The following is a 12,982-nucleotide window of genomic DNA, read 5'->3' on the forward strand; positions in this document are numbered from 1 at the left end:
AGAAATGAAAAAACATCCAAATTTCTGAATTTCAAATTGATTTTCTAATTTAATCAAATACCCACAAAAAATAAAAAAAGAAACTTCAGGTTATTAATCCTCCTACACAATTTACAAACCATTTGATGTTTGGCAAGATCTATATTTTGTGAATCAAAGCGAAACCAAGTTCGTGTCCGTTTGTAAAGCCGAGGACGACGTGGTCGTGTTGGATAGTCAGATCGATCCGATTTTCTCAGTCTTCAATCGCGACCTCCTTCTGTCTGATCAGAACCCCACCAAAAGTCAACAAATTATCGACGGCCAAGATTTGAAGAACAAAGAAGGAGAAGAAGACGAGGATGTACGGTGTCAGTTTTAATTTGATAGAGATGCTCCCTGCGACGGTCCTTCTATGCGGTTAGGCAACACCGATGGCTGATGGAGAGAAGTTGATTCAACCATGGCTATGGTGTCATGGGTCTTGGCTTGGTGGGTTCGGCCTTTGTGCTTTGTAACCTGGGCAAGGCATTTGAGTTTGAATGGGGTTTTGTATTTTTTGGAAGAGATGGGTTTGGTGGGCTTTTGTTTTGTGGGTCCTGCTTGGCTGTGGCCTGTGGGTTTGTGTAGTTAAGGTGTTTGGGTTTTTGCTGAGGTTGTGGTTTGTTCTTGGTAGATTTTCGGAGTTTGGCTATAGATTTGTGTGGGTAAGGTGTTTGATTTTTGGATGTTGTGGTTTGGGTTCTGCTTGGCTATAATTAGTTTCTTCTTCTCTTTTCTTTTATGGCTTTATTTCTTCGTGCAAAGTGTAACTCTTATTTCTTGGGACCCTTTTGCTTGGGAAAGCATTGATACAACTAGTCAGTCCAGATTGGATCAATTTATGTTTGTGCATGTTCATCATGTTTGTGCATGTTCTTCATGTGAGGAGTGTTTTGATCCATTTGGGGTTTTGATTTTTACATTTTCTGTGTTAGAGTAACGGAAAGTAGAGAGGTGGGTTACAGCTGGGTAACGATGAGAATCACAGGTGGGCAAAGTGTCAAAATTTAAACCACAGGTGGGCACATAGAATTAGAGGCAAACCACAGGTGGGTAAAGTATAATTATCCCTTAATATTAAGAGAACTACATACGAATTGTCTATATTCTTACACAATTTTTTTGAACATTGTGCATTTGCTTAGATCCCAATAGTCAAGGCCCTTGAGAAAATTCTTCTAAACGTTGTTGCATCTTATGAATCCACAAGAATTGAAGTTACACTGTCATTCGTCCATGGTGTTATTTTCTCCAATGCACAATGATTTTGCACATGCTCCTCACAATGTCTGACCTCTGTAGCCCCTGCATAAGTTCTACATGCTTAAAAGAAAATTGGGCCTTAGATGGATTTGAGTCTAGAATGGCACTAGAGTTGATTGGAGTTGGGTCCATTAGTGATGGGAGCCGAGTTGGACTACGTGGTTCACAATACTTGTGCATTCAGCCCAAGCTAGATTAATTAAGGTCAAAATCTGCTGTATACTCAATAATTTGTTCTCTTTCATGAAAGTGGTATTAAAACTTTCTTAATATGGTTTATTAACAATAGCTTTAAAGGCACCTATTAACATGACCCATATACATATACTTTTTCTTTGTGTCTTGGAGTGAGGTCAATCCTGCGAAGAGAACCAAGTCTAACTCTCCTCCCCTACTTGAAGAGCTTTGTGCCCAAGTCAAAGGCACCTGTACGCTACAATCATCTTTTGTTATTTCTCACATCAAAAGCTTTACAATTAAAACTCAACAATTAAAGTTGTACTTTCTACGATAATACCAAATGATTCTATATACATCACTTGGTTTTGTAGCTCAATATAAGACTGAGATATGAAATTGTTAGAGCATTAGCATTGGAAAATGCTAATGCTATATCTAAGACCAATTTGACATTTTAGGCTTTAAAATCCTTTGCATCAGACAATGCTAAACTCAACTATTGCAAATTTTTTTACAATAGTGCTACAGTACAATTCTATCTTTAGAATTGTACTGTAGCAAGTATTCTAAAAATAAAATACTTTTTTATTCCCTCTTTTCCCCCGAAATATCTCTCCTCTCTCTCATTATTCAGTTATCTTCTCTCTCTCTCCATCTGCACTCTCCTCTCTTCAGACCCAAACTCCATTTTCTTCCCAACAGATATCACAAATCACATCTCTCTTTCTCCATCTGCTCTCTCCTCTCTTCAGACCCAAACTCCATTTTCCTCCCAACATACATCACACATCATAGTGGCTGAGTTTTTCCGGTGGGTTGCAATCCGGCGGTTCTGTGGCTGTTGATGGGTTGAGGTGCTGTGGTGGTTATTTTTTTTTTTTTTTTTTGCTGTGACCGGTGATGATTTTTTTTAATGGGTTTGCCCCGATGGGTTTCAAATCGGCGGCATGGGCTGATGGGTTTTTGGTGTCGTGGCTGTGGTTGTGGTTGTTGATGGGTTGAGGTGCCGATGGGTTGAGGTGCCGTGGCTGTCGTTGTTGATGGGTTGAGGTGCTGATGGGTTGATCGGTGACTTGGGTTTTTGGTGCCGTGGATTGGTGGCTTGGGTTTTTGGTGCCGTGGATCGGTGGCTTGAGTTGATCGGTGGCTTGGGTTTTTGAGTTGATGGGTTGAGGTGCTGATGGGTTGAGGTGCGGTGGCTGTGGTTGTTGATGGGTTGAGGTGCGGTGGCTGTGGTTGTTGATGGGTTGATCGGTGGCTTGAGTTGATCGGTGGCTTGGGTTTTTGGTGCGGTGGCTGGGGTTGTGGTTGTTGATGGGTTGCACGGCAGTGGTTGTTGATGGGTTTTTGTGTGTTGCTATTGAGGGAGAAGGAGAGTAAAAAAAAAGATTGTTGGAAAGCCTACGAAATGAGTCCGAAAAAAAATGACAGTTACAAAGAAATAATAAAGAAATATTAAAAAATAATATTTTAATAGAAATAGAGTTTTGGGATGTGGAGGTATTGTAAAATAAGATGGTATAAATGATAAAGTGGTTTTTAGAATTGTAAAATAGAATAGCATTAGCATTTTCCAATGCTAATGCTCTTAGGTATTGCACCTGGTGCATTGGCTCAATTCTCTCTCACAAAAAGTTTTACTCTACTTTTTAAATTTTACTTTTAACTTATTCTAACTTGTGGATAACTTTTGGTTTTGTTTTTTTTTTTTTTGGTTTTTTTTTTTGGTCATTAGTATCAATTTTTTGTCAGTGGATTAAAAAGAATTTATTCTTCTCCTCCAATCATCCTCAAGAATGGTAATGTCATGGAAAAAGTTTTCACGACTTGAATTATTCCTATATATATATATATATATATATATTAGATAGGACTAGGAGTTTTGCATTTTCCTTCATAGAAAAGCTTTCCTAGTAAGGCTAGTATTATTTCTGTGAAACTCTATTGTTTATCTTGGCTCATAAATTCCATTAATGCCATAGAAACAAACAAACCATATTTAGAATCTAGAATAGTATTGTCATGAACTCATGGGAATATAAAATATGCCCTGACTTTGTCACGACTTGACTTAATTAAACTTGACTTAATTAATAGATTAAAGCTTTGCATTTTCCTTCATAGAGAAGTTATCCAACTGCTACTTGTCATATTTTGTGAAACTCTGTCTTAGTTCATAAATTCCCATTCCCTAAAATCCAACAAATTATACTGGTAACCAAACCTGCCCCTCAAATTTTAAGCTTGAGCTTCTTTTGTATTTCAATGGCTCAACGTTCATGGTCTGACCTACCAAGAGATCTCATCGATCGTATATTTAGACGCCACTTGAATATAAGGAGGATAGACCCAAAGGATCTTGCAAGATGTAGCCTTGTCTGTACTACTTGGAGATGCGTTATTGGTAATACCATCTTAGAGTTCTTTCTATTATTAAGGTTTTCTTGAATTATAAGATCGTTATGTTTATAGGCTATTATTTGGAATCATGATTAAGGTAAGTCTTTTAAACCCAGAAAAACAAGTTTGTAGTTCGATTAATGTTTTCGTATTGATCTAATCGATTGTACTTTTCCAAGAGCCTTTCCTATATATGGGTTTGGAAATTGGGTTGAAGTTGTTCACTTGTTCAAGCCAGAGAAAATTGATCATTTTATCCATTTTCATTAGGATGTTTTTATAAGAGCTCAGATAAATGAGATGCAATCTTAAAGTTGTCTAATTCATCATCTTTGTGTAGACTCTCACTAGTTTTTATTTCAGTTTCTTCTTTTCATTATTAAATCAGTCACTAAAACTGCGGATTTGGTGGTCTAACAGCTGATATTTGGGGCAAGAATTTATCTTTGTTGAGTTCAGCAAGTGGGTTGATTAATAAGAGAGTTCTAGCTGAGTACCAGAATTTCCAGACAGATCCTCCAGAAGGTTGCAGAGTTAGGTTTGTTGATAGCCTGTTCCATTGGGAAGGAATCATAATTGGTCCCCAAAGTAGCCCTTATGCTGGTGGAGTCTTTCTCTTAGACATCCATTTCTCTGATCAACACCCATTCAAAGCTCCCAAAGTCACGTTCCAAACCAAGGTATATTGACATTTGACAGCCTTCCCTTTTTTAAAATTTGATTATTTGCTTTAATTGTCTTCGTAACTAGAAATGAACCTTGTTATATAAAATTTTACTGACAATATTGAGATCAAATGTGTATAGAGTTAAACTTGTTGCACACAAACTGTTTTACACAATTTTACATAACCCAAAATGCAATTGACAATTTCTAACTTGGAAATCTTGACTTCAAATCACAATTACAGTTGCTTTTGGGTGTATAATAAACACCACTAATGTGGATAATAGATCATAGAACAAACAATTGGAGCAATAATAAACATAAAGTAAGTTCAAAAGAAATTAGGCTATAAATAATAAAATAAATAAATAAAGCCTTCTGGAGGATCACCTTACCTTCATAAAAGGCAGTTATCTTTCAATACAGTATAACAATTGTGATCCGAATCAGGTATAGCAAAAAATTCTTCATGCCTTTCCTTTTAATTTGCAAAGGAAGCCTTCTTTTTAACCCCCAATTTCTGTTTTTGTCTTCCGTGGCTTCTAACAATTGTAATTGCTATGGGAGGGTAAATGGGGGCATACTAATATTTTTCCTTGTTGTCCAATTCTTGCTTCTTAACATTGGCAGAAGTTATTAAAAAAAAAAAAAAAAAATGACATACTAATTAAGAAGTTAAAGAGTGTGACTTTGGATAAAATGATGGAAAAGAATACTTGTAATAAATGTTGATTATTTGTTGAGGATCTTTAGCCGACCCCAAATTTTGGGGATTAAAACTTGGTTTTTGTTGTTTTATTTATCTTGTGTGCTTATTTGAGACCTTCCTATGGGATTCTTAAGCTTGTAGTTTAAGAGGTCTTTATGCATGAGCAGTTTAGTGCTAAGAGCCAAAACCATCACACAATCATTTTATTATGACTAAATTACAAATTATACCCCTAAAATTTGGGATAAGTTTGATTTTACCTCCAAAGTTTCAAAAAATTGATCTAATCCCCTAGCATTAGGTATTTTCTAGATTTATTCCCTCTCGTTAATTCCCCATGCCTAGCTGTCCATTAAGTTCAAAATTAATATATATATAAAAAATATAAAATATAAAAACCCAAACATAGAGAGTGCAAAGTCAAAACAATCTCAAACATAAAGAATGCAAAATCAAAACAAACACATATATAGAGGGTGTAAAATCAAAACAAATTCAAATATAAAAGGTGTCGTTGGGGTGTCCATTTGGCAGTTCATGGAAAGCTAGACACAATGAATTGACAGACGGGAGCAAATCCAAATAATACCTAACATTGGGGGAGTAAATTAAAAATTTAAAAGTTTAGGGTGTAAAATTAAAATTATTGTAAACTGTAGGAATATAATTTGTTAGTCTTTCATTAAATATAATAGTTGATAAGCTGATTGATCATGATTTGATTTTGTTTTAATGATATCATTGTGCAACTTTGTAGGTTTATCACCCAAACATTGACCAGCAAGGCAGGTTATGTCTTGAGACATTATGGTGCCCAGCAACAACCATTTCACATGTTCTCCTAGTAATCTATGCACGCTTCAATGACCCTGATCCTGATGACCCTATTGATTTTGAGATTGCTCACATCTATAAGACTCAAAGAATTCAGTTTGAAGAAAAAGCAAGAGCCTGGACCAAGAAATTTGCTACTGCAAGCCAAATAAGTGCAATAGATTGGACCGATTGGTCATAGTTTCTCAGAGGAGCATAAAATTGGGGAGACACCAATGTAGGAGTACAAACAAATATTAGAAGAATGAAACTCTGTGCCCAAAGATAAGTTGCAAATTAACTTAGTTATATGGTTGTTGTTCCTTCTAATTGACTAATTGCTTTCCGAATATTACCTATGTTTTATACAATTAGGCAATTTGACATTAAATAGGTTTTTTGTGTATTTCCATCAAGAATTTTATCATAGGGCTTAACATAATCATTGCGGGTTTTTCTTATTCTAAACTCATTTGTGATTATGTTGCTCTTTCTTTGATCTCTCTTTGAAGATTTATTACTTCTACTATTTTTAATTTTTTTTATTAAGTTATTTGAAGAGTGCCATCCAACTAGTGCAAAAGAAACTTCATTTAGAAGATGGGGAAATAGGGAAATTGATGTATTGTAGCCATATGATTTTTTTCTTTTTTTCTTTTTTTTCTAAGCAAATCTTCACATTCAAATCATACTTTTTATTCCCAAAAAAAAAAAAAAAATCTAAATAAATCATCCTAAAGAATAGTAACTCCTTGCCTTTAACATGGTATTTCCAAAACCTATCAAATTGCCCCTGGTGTTCCCAATTCATTTCATAGCCCAAGATTTGGTTAATTTGTATTAAGAAAACTACAGATTGTCATTCTTACACAATTTTTTTGAACATTGTGCATCTCTCAGATCCCTATTGTTAGTGAATCTAATGAATCCACAATATTTGAAGTAACACCATCACTCATCCTGATATTGTTAGGGCCGTTTTACGTGCGAACCCGACACTATTACGGTCCGCCACGAATCGTGACCCTACAATTGGCGCCGTCTGTGGGAAAGGCTTGCGTGTTGGCGCATGTGGTAGGTTGAAACAGTTCCTCTGTTATTTCTAACCGTTGGTTATAGAGTTCAGGTATAAAATCTCACTAGGGGCTACGTTTCTTGACGAGGGGCTTGGCTGAGGAGCTAATTCCCCTAAAAGCTAAAGCTCCTCGTAAAGAACTTGGTAACGTTAACCGTATAGATAAACTCAAGGGGCTTGGCTGAGTAGCTAACTCTCCTAAAGCTAAAGGCCAGCCAAGGCCCCGTGCAAAGAGAAAACTAGGTTTTGGACAGAACCAAGGCATTGTATGGTCCACGGACTCAAGCCTCTGGGGAAACCAACTACTTGGATGATGGAAAACTAGGTTTTGGACAGAACAAGGCATTGTATGGTCCACGGACTCAAGCCTCTGGGGAAACCAACTACTTGGATGATGGAAAACTAGGTTTTGGACAGAACCAAGGCATTGTATGGTCCACGGACTCAAGCCTCTGGGGAAACCAACTACTTGGATGATGGAAAACTAGGTTTTGGACAGAACCAAGGCATTGCATAGTCCTCGGACTCAAGCCTCTGGGGAAACCAACTACTTGGATGATGGAAAACTAGGTTTTGGACAGAACCAAGGCATTGTATGGTCCACGGACTCAAGCCTCTGGGGAAACCAACTACTTGGATGATGGAAAACTAGGTTTTGGACAGAACCAAGGCATTGTATGGTCCACGGACTCAAACCTCTGGGGAAACCAACTACATGGATGATGGAAAACTAGGTTTTGGACAGAACCAAGGCATTGCATAGTCCTCGGACTCAAGCCTGTGGGAAAACCAACTACCTGGATGATGGAAAACTAGGTTTTGGACAGAACCAAGGCATTGCATAGTCCTCGGACTCAAGCCTGTGGGAAAACCAACTACCTGGATGTGGAAAACTAGGTTTTGGACAGAACCAAGGCATTGCATAGTCCTCGGACTCAAGCCTCTGGGGAAACCAACCACCTGGATGATGGAAAACTAGGTTTTGGACAGAACCAAGGCATTGCATAGTCCTCGGACTCAAGCCTGTGGGAAAACCAACTACCTGGATGTGGAAAACTAAGTTTTGGACAGAACCAAGGCATTGCATAGTCCTTGGACTCAAGCCTGGGAAAACCAACTACCTGGATGTGGAAAACTAGGTTTTGGACAGAACCAAGGCATTGCATAGTCCTCGGACTCAAGCCTCTGAGGAAACCAACTACTTGGATGAGGAAAACTAGGTTTTGACAAACCAAGGCATTGCATAGTCCTCGGACTCAAACCTCTGGGGAAACCAACCACCTGGATGAGGAAAACTAGGTTTTGGACAGAACCAAGGCATTGCATAGTCCTCGGACTCAAGCCTGTGGGAAAACCAACTACCTGGATGAGGAAAACTAGGTTTTGGACAGAACCAAGGCATTGCATAGTCCTCGGACTCAAGCCTGTGGGAAAACCAACTACCTGGATGTGGAAAACTAGGTTTTGGACAGAACCAAGGCATTGCATAGTCCTCGGACTCAAGCCTGTGGGAAAACCAACTACTTGGATGAGGAACCAACTATTAAAAAAAAAAAAAAAAAAACTATGGCACGTAAACCTCAAAATCCATCCGAGGATTCCTAGTTCACAAATGGGTTATGTAGACACCCAATTTTATAACTTGCATTTAACCAATAGGTAGATCTTTAGATTTGTGATACAAAACAAATCTTGATGTTCTAACGATCATAATGGTATGTCATAGGTTTTGATCGGACCACCCGATCAAAAGTTATCATACAAGCAATTTTCAATGATCATGGCCTGCCTACACGATGGGCCTGATCACGTCCTATTCTAAACACTTAATTTTGATTGGTTCTCACAAGAATTAATTTAAAATTAATCAAGTGTGATTTTTGATTGGATTTCATTTTATTTCATTTTTTTAAAGAAAATAATAAAAAAATGTTTTTCTTTATGGCATCTTATCTGCTCTTTTGAAAAATTCCGGAGATATGATCCATGAAAAATTCAAAAAAAAAAAAAGAAAAGAAAAAATTCTCAAAAAACGTCATTATCTTCAGCTGGAACTTGAATCACATTTTTGGTCAGAAAAACGTTGAAATTTGGATTTCTCTATTTCTATAAAAGTTGTAGAGAATTGAATTTCCTTTCAAAAAACATCAATCCCGAATCAATTGGAATTTTGAGCAGCAAGTTATGGCCAAAATACGAAACAGGTGCAGAAGACAACATAAATTCAGCATTATCTTCAATTTTCTCTCAAAATTCCAAATGAGTTCAACGTCAAATCTGTTCAAGCCTATCTAATAGACTTATCCTTTCCCTTTGCTTCAGAAGAAATATTTTTGAAAAATAAATTGGGTAAAGAAACAGATACAGCCTATGAAAAAATTCAAAAATGCTCAAAATACGTTACTATTTTCAGCAGCAATTTGAAACACATTTTTGGCATGGATAACGTTGAAATTTGGCTTTCTCTATTTCTGAAAAAGTTGTAGATAATTGAATTTCCTTTCAAAAAACACCCATCTTGAATCAATTGGAATTTTGAGCGGAAAATTAGAGCCAAAATACGAAGCAGGTGCAGCATCATTTCAAAATTTGAATGGAGATCAACACCAAATCCGTCCCCAGCTCATTTAAACAGATTATCTCCTCCCTTAGCTTCAGAAGAAAGCTAATAATTTAGCTTTAAAGCTAAGCCATCCCTTCCCCTATAAATAGAGAAGACATCTTCCATTCTCTGGACCCCGGAATTCCCTCTAGAGAGCTAGTGAGAAAGCAGAAAAAAAAGCTATTGAGCAACCATTGTTCTTACTTTGGTTGTAGTTGAGTACTTCCTTGCTTTCTCCCTAGCCCTTTAGGTGATCATTTCCCCTTTTAATTTATGCTGGTAAGTAGTTAACTTTTTTTTAATTCTTTATACATGCTAGAATAAATGCTTACAAATCATTATTCACTTCTTTTATACTATGCTTGGATGAACATGCCTATGTCTTATTGGTTTTCTCTTACATGCTTAGATGAACATTTCTAGGCCAATACACAATTTTCTTTTGAATGCTTAGATGAGCACTTCTAGGCTAAAACACAACTTTCTCTTTAATACTTAGATGAACATGTCTAGGTAATTGTTTTACATTTTTAAATGCTTGAACAAACATGTCAAAGTATTTTGATTTTGCCTAGATAAACATGTCTAGGGTTTTTCTTTTACTTCTCTTCATAATTGCTTGGATGATCAAATATGCTTAAAGGTTTTATTTTTATTTGCTTCTCTTTGCAATTATGTTGATGTCAAATCACATGACAATTTTGTTTTCCCTCACATGCTTAGATGAACTTGTCTAGGCTAGGAATTCTTTATTTATATTGATCTCTTGGATGAACATGCCATTACCTTCATTTTTTTGTTATCTAACAAGTTTTATTTTATTTTATTTTCTCTTCATGTCAAATTCCTCTAACATATATTTATTTACACTTCTTGCAAATCACATGTTTATATGACATATTCTTTGTATTTGTTTGACATGACATGACATTGGCCACCTTAACCTAGGAGACCGGTTTTACCGGGCGAGATGGGTGCTTAATCCCTTCCCATCTCGTAAATTAGCCTCCGAACCAAGATCAAGGGTTCTAGACAATTTTTTTGTATATACAATTTTACCTTTTTTAGAATGTAACTAGGAAATAAAGCAATGTAATTTACTTTTCTTAGATTGTACCTAGGACAAAAAGCATTGTAAATTTTTGTTACAAAATTCGATGTAAATTGTCATATACATTAATACAACAGAAGTATTTTTCATTAAAGGTTTTCTTGTTTTTCCTTTTAAATTAAATAAGTGGCGACTCCATGTAAAACCCTCGATCTAGGGGGGAGCACATTTTTACAGGTTAATACCTCGAATGCACGGATTCCACGGTCTGCCCTCGGGTCCTTAGTGTCAAAAGGGTTGATCCGGTACGACGCAATTCATTACCCAAAAGCACAATCAAAGTCCCTCGCTACTTGGCTACCCTTTCAGACGAATTATTTAGAGATTATCGTTCTCGGACATTGGTCTAGCATGCATCGCGTAGTACTCAGCGCTTATCCCGATTAGTTCCAAGAATTTAATTTATTGAAAGTTACCATTGTTATACTTGATAATATTTGTGAGTTTAAATTAGTAGGAACCTGTGTTAAAGCATTTTTTCTGCCTGGAATATCCTTAAGGGCAAGCTTGCATTTAATATTCATGCGTAAAGTAGTTGTTACGGAGAAAAAAGATATGTATGGAGAAATAGACACATATTTTATTAAGACAAAGGAACAGTACAGTGTACAATGAAAAGCTGAAACAAACTTACACTAAAGCTGACTACATAAGTAAAGGAAAATACAAGCGAGTGGAGATAAGGCCGTGGGGACAGCTCAGAGGAGAGGTTGGCTACTGCGCCAAGTTATTGTCTAAGGAAACTATTCCTCGACACTTCTGCATGCCCATAACTCAGGCAGCCAAAGAACCTGACCTCAGGCTAACACCATCTACAGAGAAGGTGCTAGGAGCTTGAGGTTGGGAAGCCCCCACAAAAATTTGCCTGCTACAAGGCAGACAGTGCTGATGGTGGAAATTCCTTCTTTGGACATACCGAAAAACTGGCATGACCAGAACCTGCTTCGGATTTTGACTAAAAGAGGGAAAAAGACCCTCTCCCCTATGACGAAAGGGAATGCTCCCTTGAACTTGCACCTCCTTGGCCCGTACCTCCCTACTCTGAGTCTCGGGGGGACATGACGCCTTTGTGGCGGAGGGAGCTCCTTTTTCCCAAGCCCTGCCTCAAGCATGATGAACTAAGGGAGGAATCTGAAGGATTTGTGTGTGGATAGAGCAACTTTCTCTCCTATTTATGTTAAAAGATAAGGTGGTGGCATTTAATTCACGCAGCGTCTCAAGGAACGCTACAGACAAAACGTCTCTGGCACGATTTCCAATGTCGTCTGCAGCCCTGAAGATAAAGGAGTCTCGAGAAGGCGCACCTCGAACACCGGGACGCCCGAAAAATACCGCGTGACCTAAAATTACGAAAATACCCCCTAATTTGTGGGCCCAATAGATTCGCGGCCCAAGCCCGATTCAGCACAGGGGCCCAGGGACAGAACCAAGGCATTGCATGGTCTTCGAACTCAAGCCTATGGGAGAACCAAGTACAAAAAATAAAAGTTACAAGTGTCGGACAGTACCAAGGCCGTGTATGGTCCTCGGACCCAAGCCAATGGAGAAACCAAACACTTAGATAAGAAAAGGTTTGAATTTAGTAAGATGGGCTACTTGATAAAAACGTCAAGTCACTTCGTCCACGGCTTAAACACCATAGAAGGTTAAGGCCAATAAGGGTGTAAGGAAGGTGGTGGAACGCCCCAGCATTCAGTCGTATACGAGGGCTATTCATTTGGCAGGTGATATGTCCTCGGATGGTTATTTCTCACACGGCATCAAGCCTTCGGTTCTCTCCTCGGCTAGTTCTGAGTAAGTACTATTTTTTACGGGTCGGCCTTATTGTGCTAAGCACTTCTATCAAAGTTATGGCGATATCTATTTATTATCAAGTATTTTGGTTTTAGTCGCCATTGATTTAGATGCTATATCATTGTGCCGAGTAGTGCTTGCAAATTTATGAAAACGTAAAGACATAATATGCGAAATAAGGTAGACAACAATCTTTATTAATATGAAAAATTGCTACAACATACAAAAAGGGACTCAAACGAGTCTATACAAAATGTGAACTGCCTAAGCAACCATTACATCTGTAGTACAGAAAAGTAAACTGTCAAGCGTCTTTTAAACTCGTCTTCAAAGTTTCTCCAATCTCCG

General features: G+C 37.6%; 1 protein-coding gene across 1 annotated transcript; it reads left to right on the forward strand.

Moving 5' to 3' along the window:
* The first annotated feature begins 3,577 nt into the window (after positions 1 to 3,577).
* LOC115955216 (ubiquitin-conjugating enzyme E2 11-like) lies at positions 3,578 to 6,496 on the forward strand. The gene is made up of 3 exons (XM_031073281.1): positions 3,578 to 3,868; positions 4,285 to 4,544; positions 5,997 to 6,496. Exons 1-3 carry the CDS (start codon positions 3,730 to 3,732, stop codon positions 6,252 to 6,254), a joined length of 657 nt encoding a protein of 218 aa, XP_030929141.1. The 5' UTR covers positions 3,578 to 3,729; the 3' UTR covers positions 6,255 to 6,496.
* Positions 6,497 to 12,982: the final 6,486 nt, after the last annotated feature.

Source organism: Quercus lobata, chromosome 8, assembly GCF_001633185.2.
Source record: "Quercus lobata isolate SW786 chromosome 8, ValleyOak3.0 Primary Assembly, whole genome shotgun sequence".
Taxonomy (NCBI): domain Eukaryota; kingdom Viridiplantae; phylum Streptophyta; class Magnoliopsida; order Fagales; family Fagaceae; genus Quercus; species Quercus lobata.

What these genes read in the sequence shown, in the direction of transcription:
- LOC115955216 (XM_031073281.1), top strand. Translation starts at nt 3,730, where the DNA reads ATGGCTCAACGTTCATGGTCTGACCTACCAAGAGATCTCATCGATCGT. An exon ending in TACTTGGAGATGCGTTATTG is followed by an intron (nt 3,869 to 4,284) that starts GTAATACCATCT and finishes GTGGTCTAACAG; the next exon opens with CTGATATTTGGGGCAAGAAT. An exon ending in AAGTCACGTTCCAAACCAAG is followed by an intron (nt 4,545 to 5,996) that starts GTATATTGACAT and finishes GCAACTTTGTAG; the next exon opens with GTTTATCACCCAAACATTGA.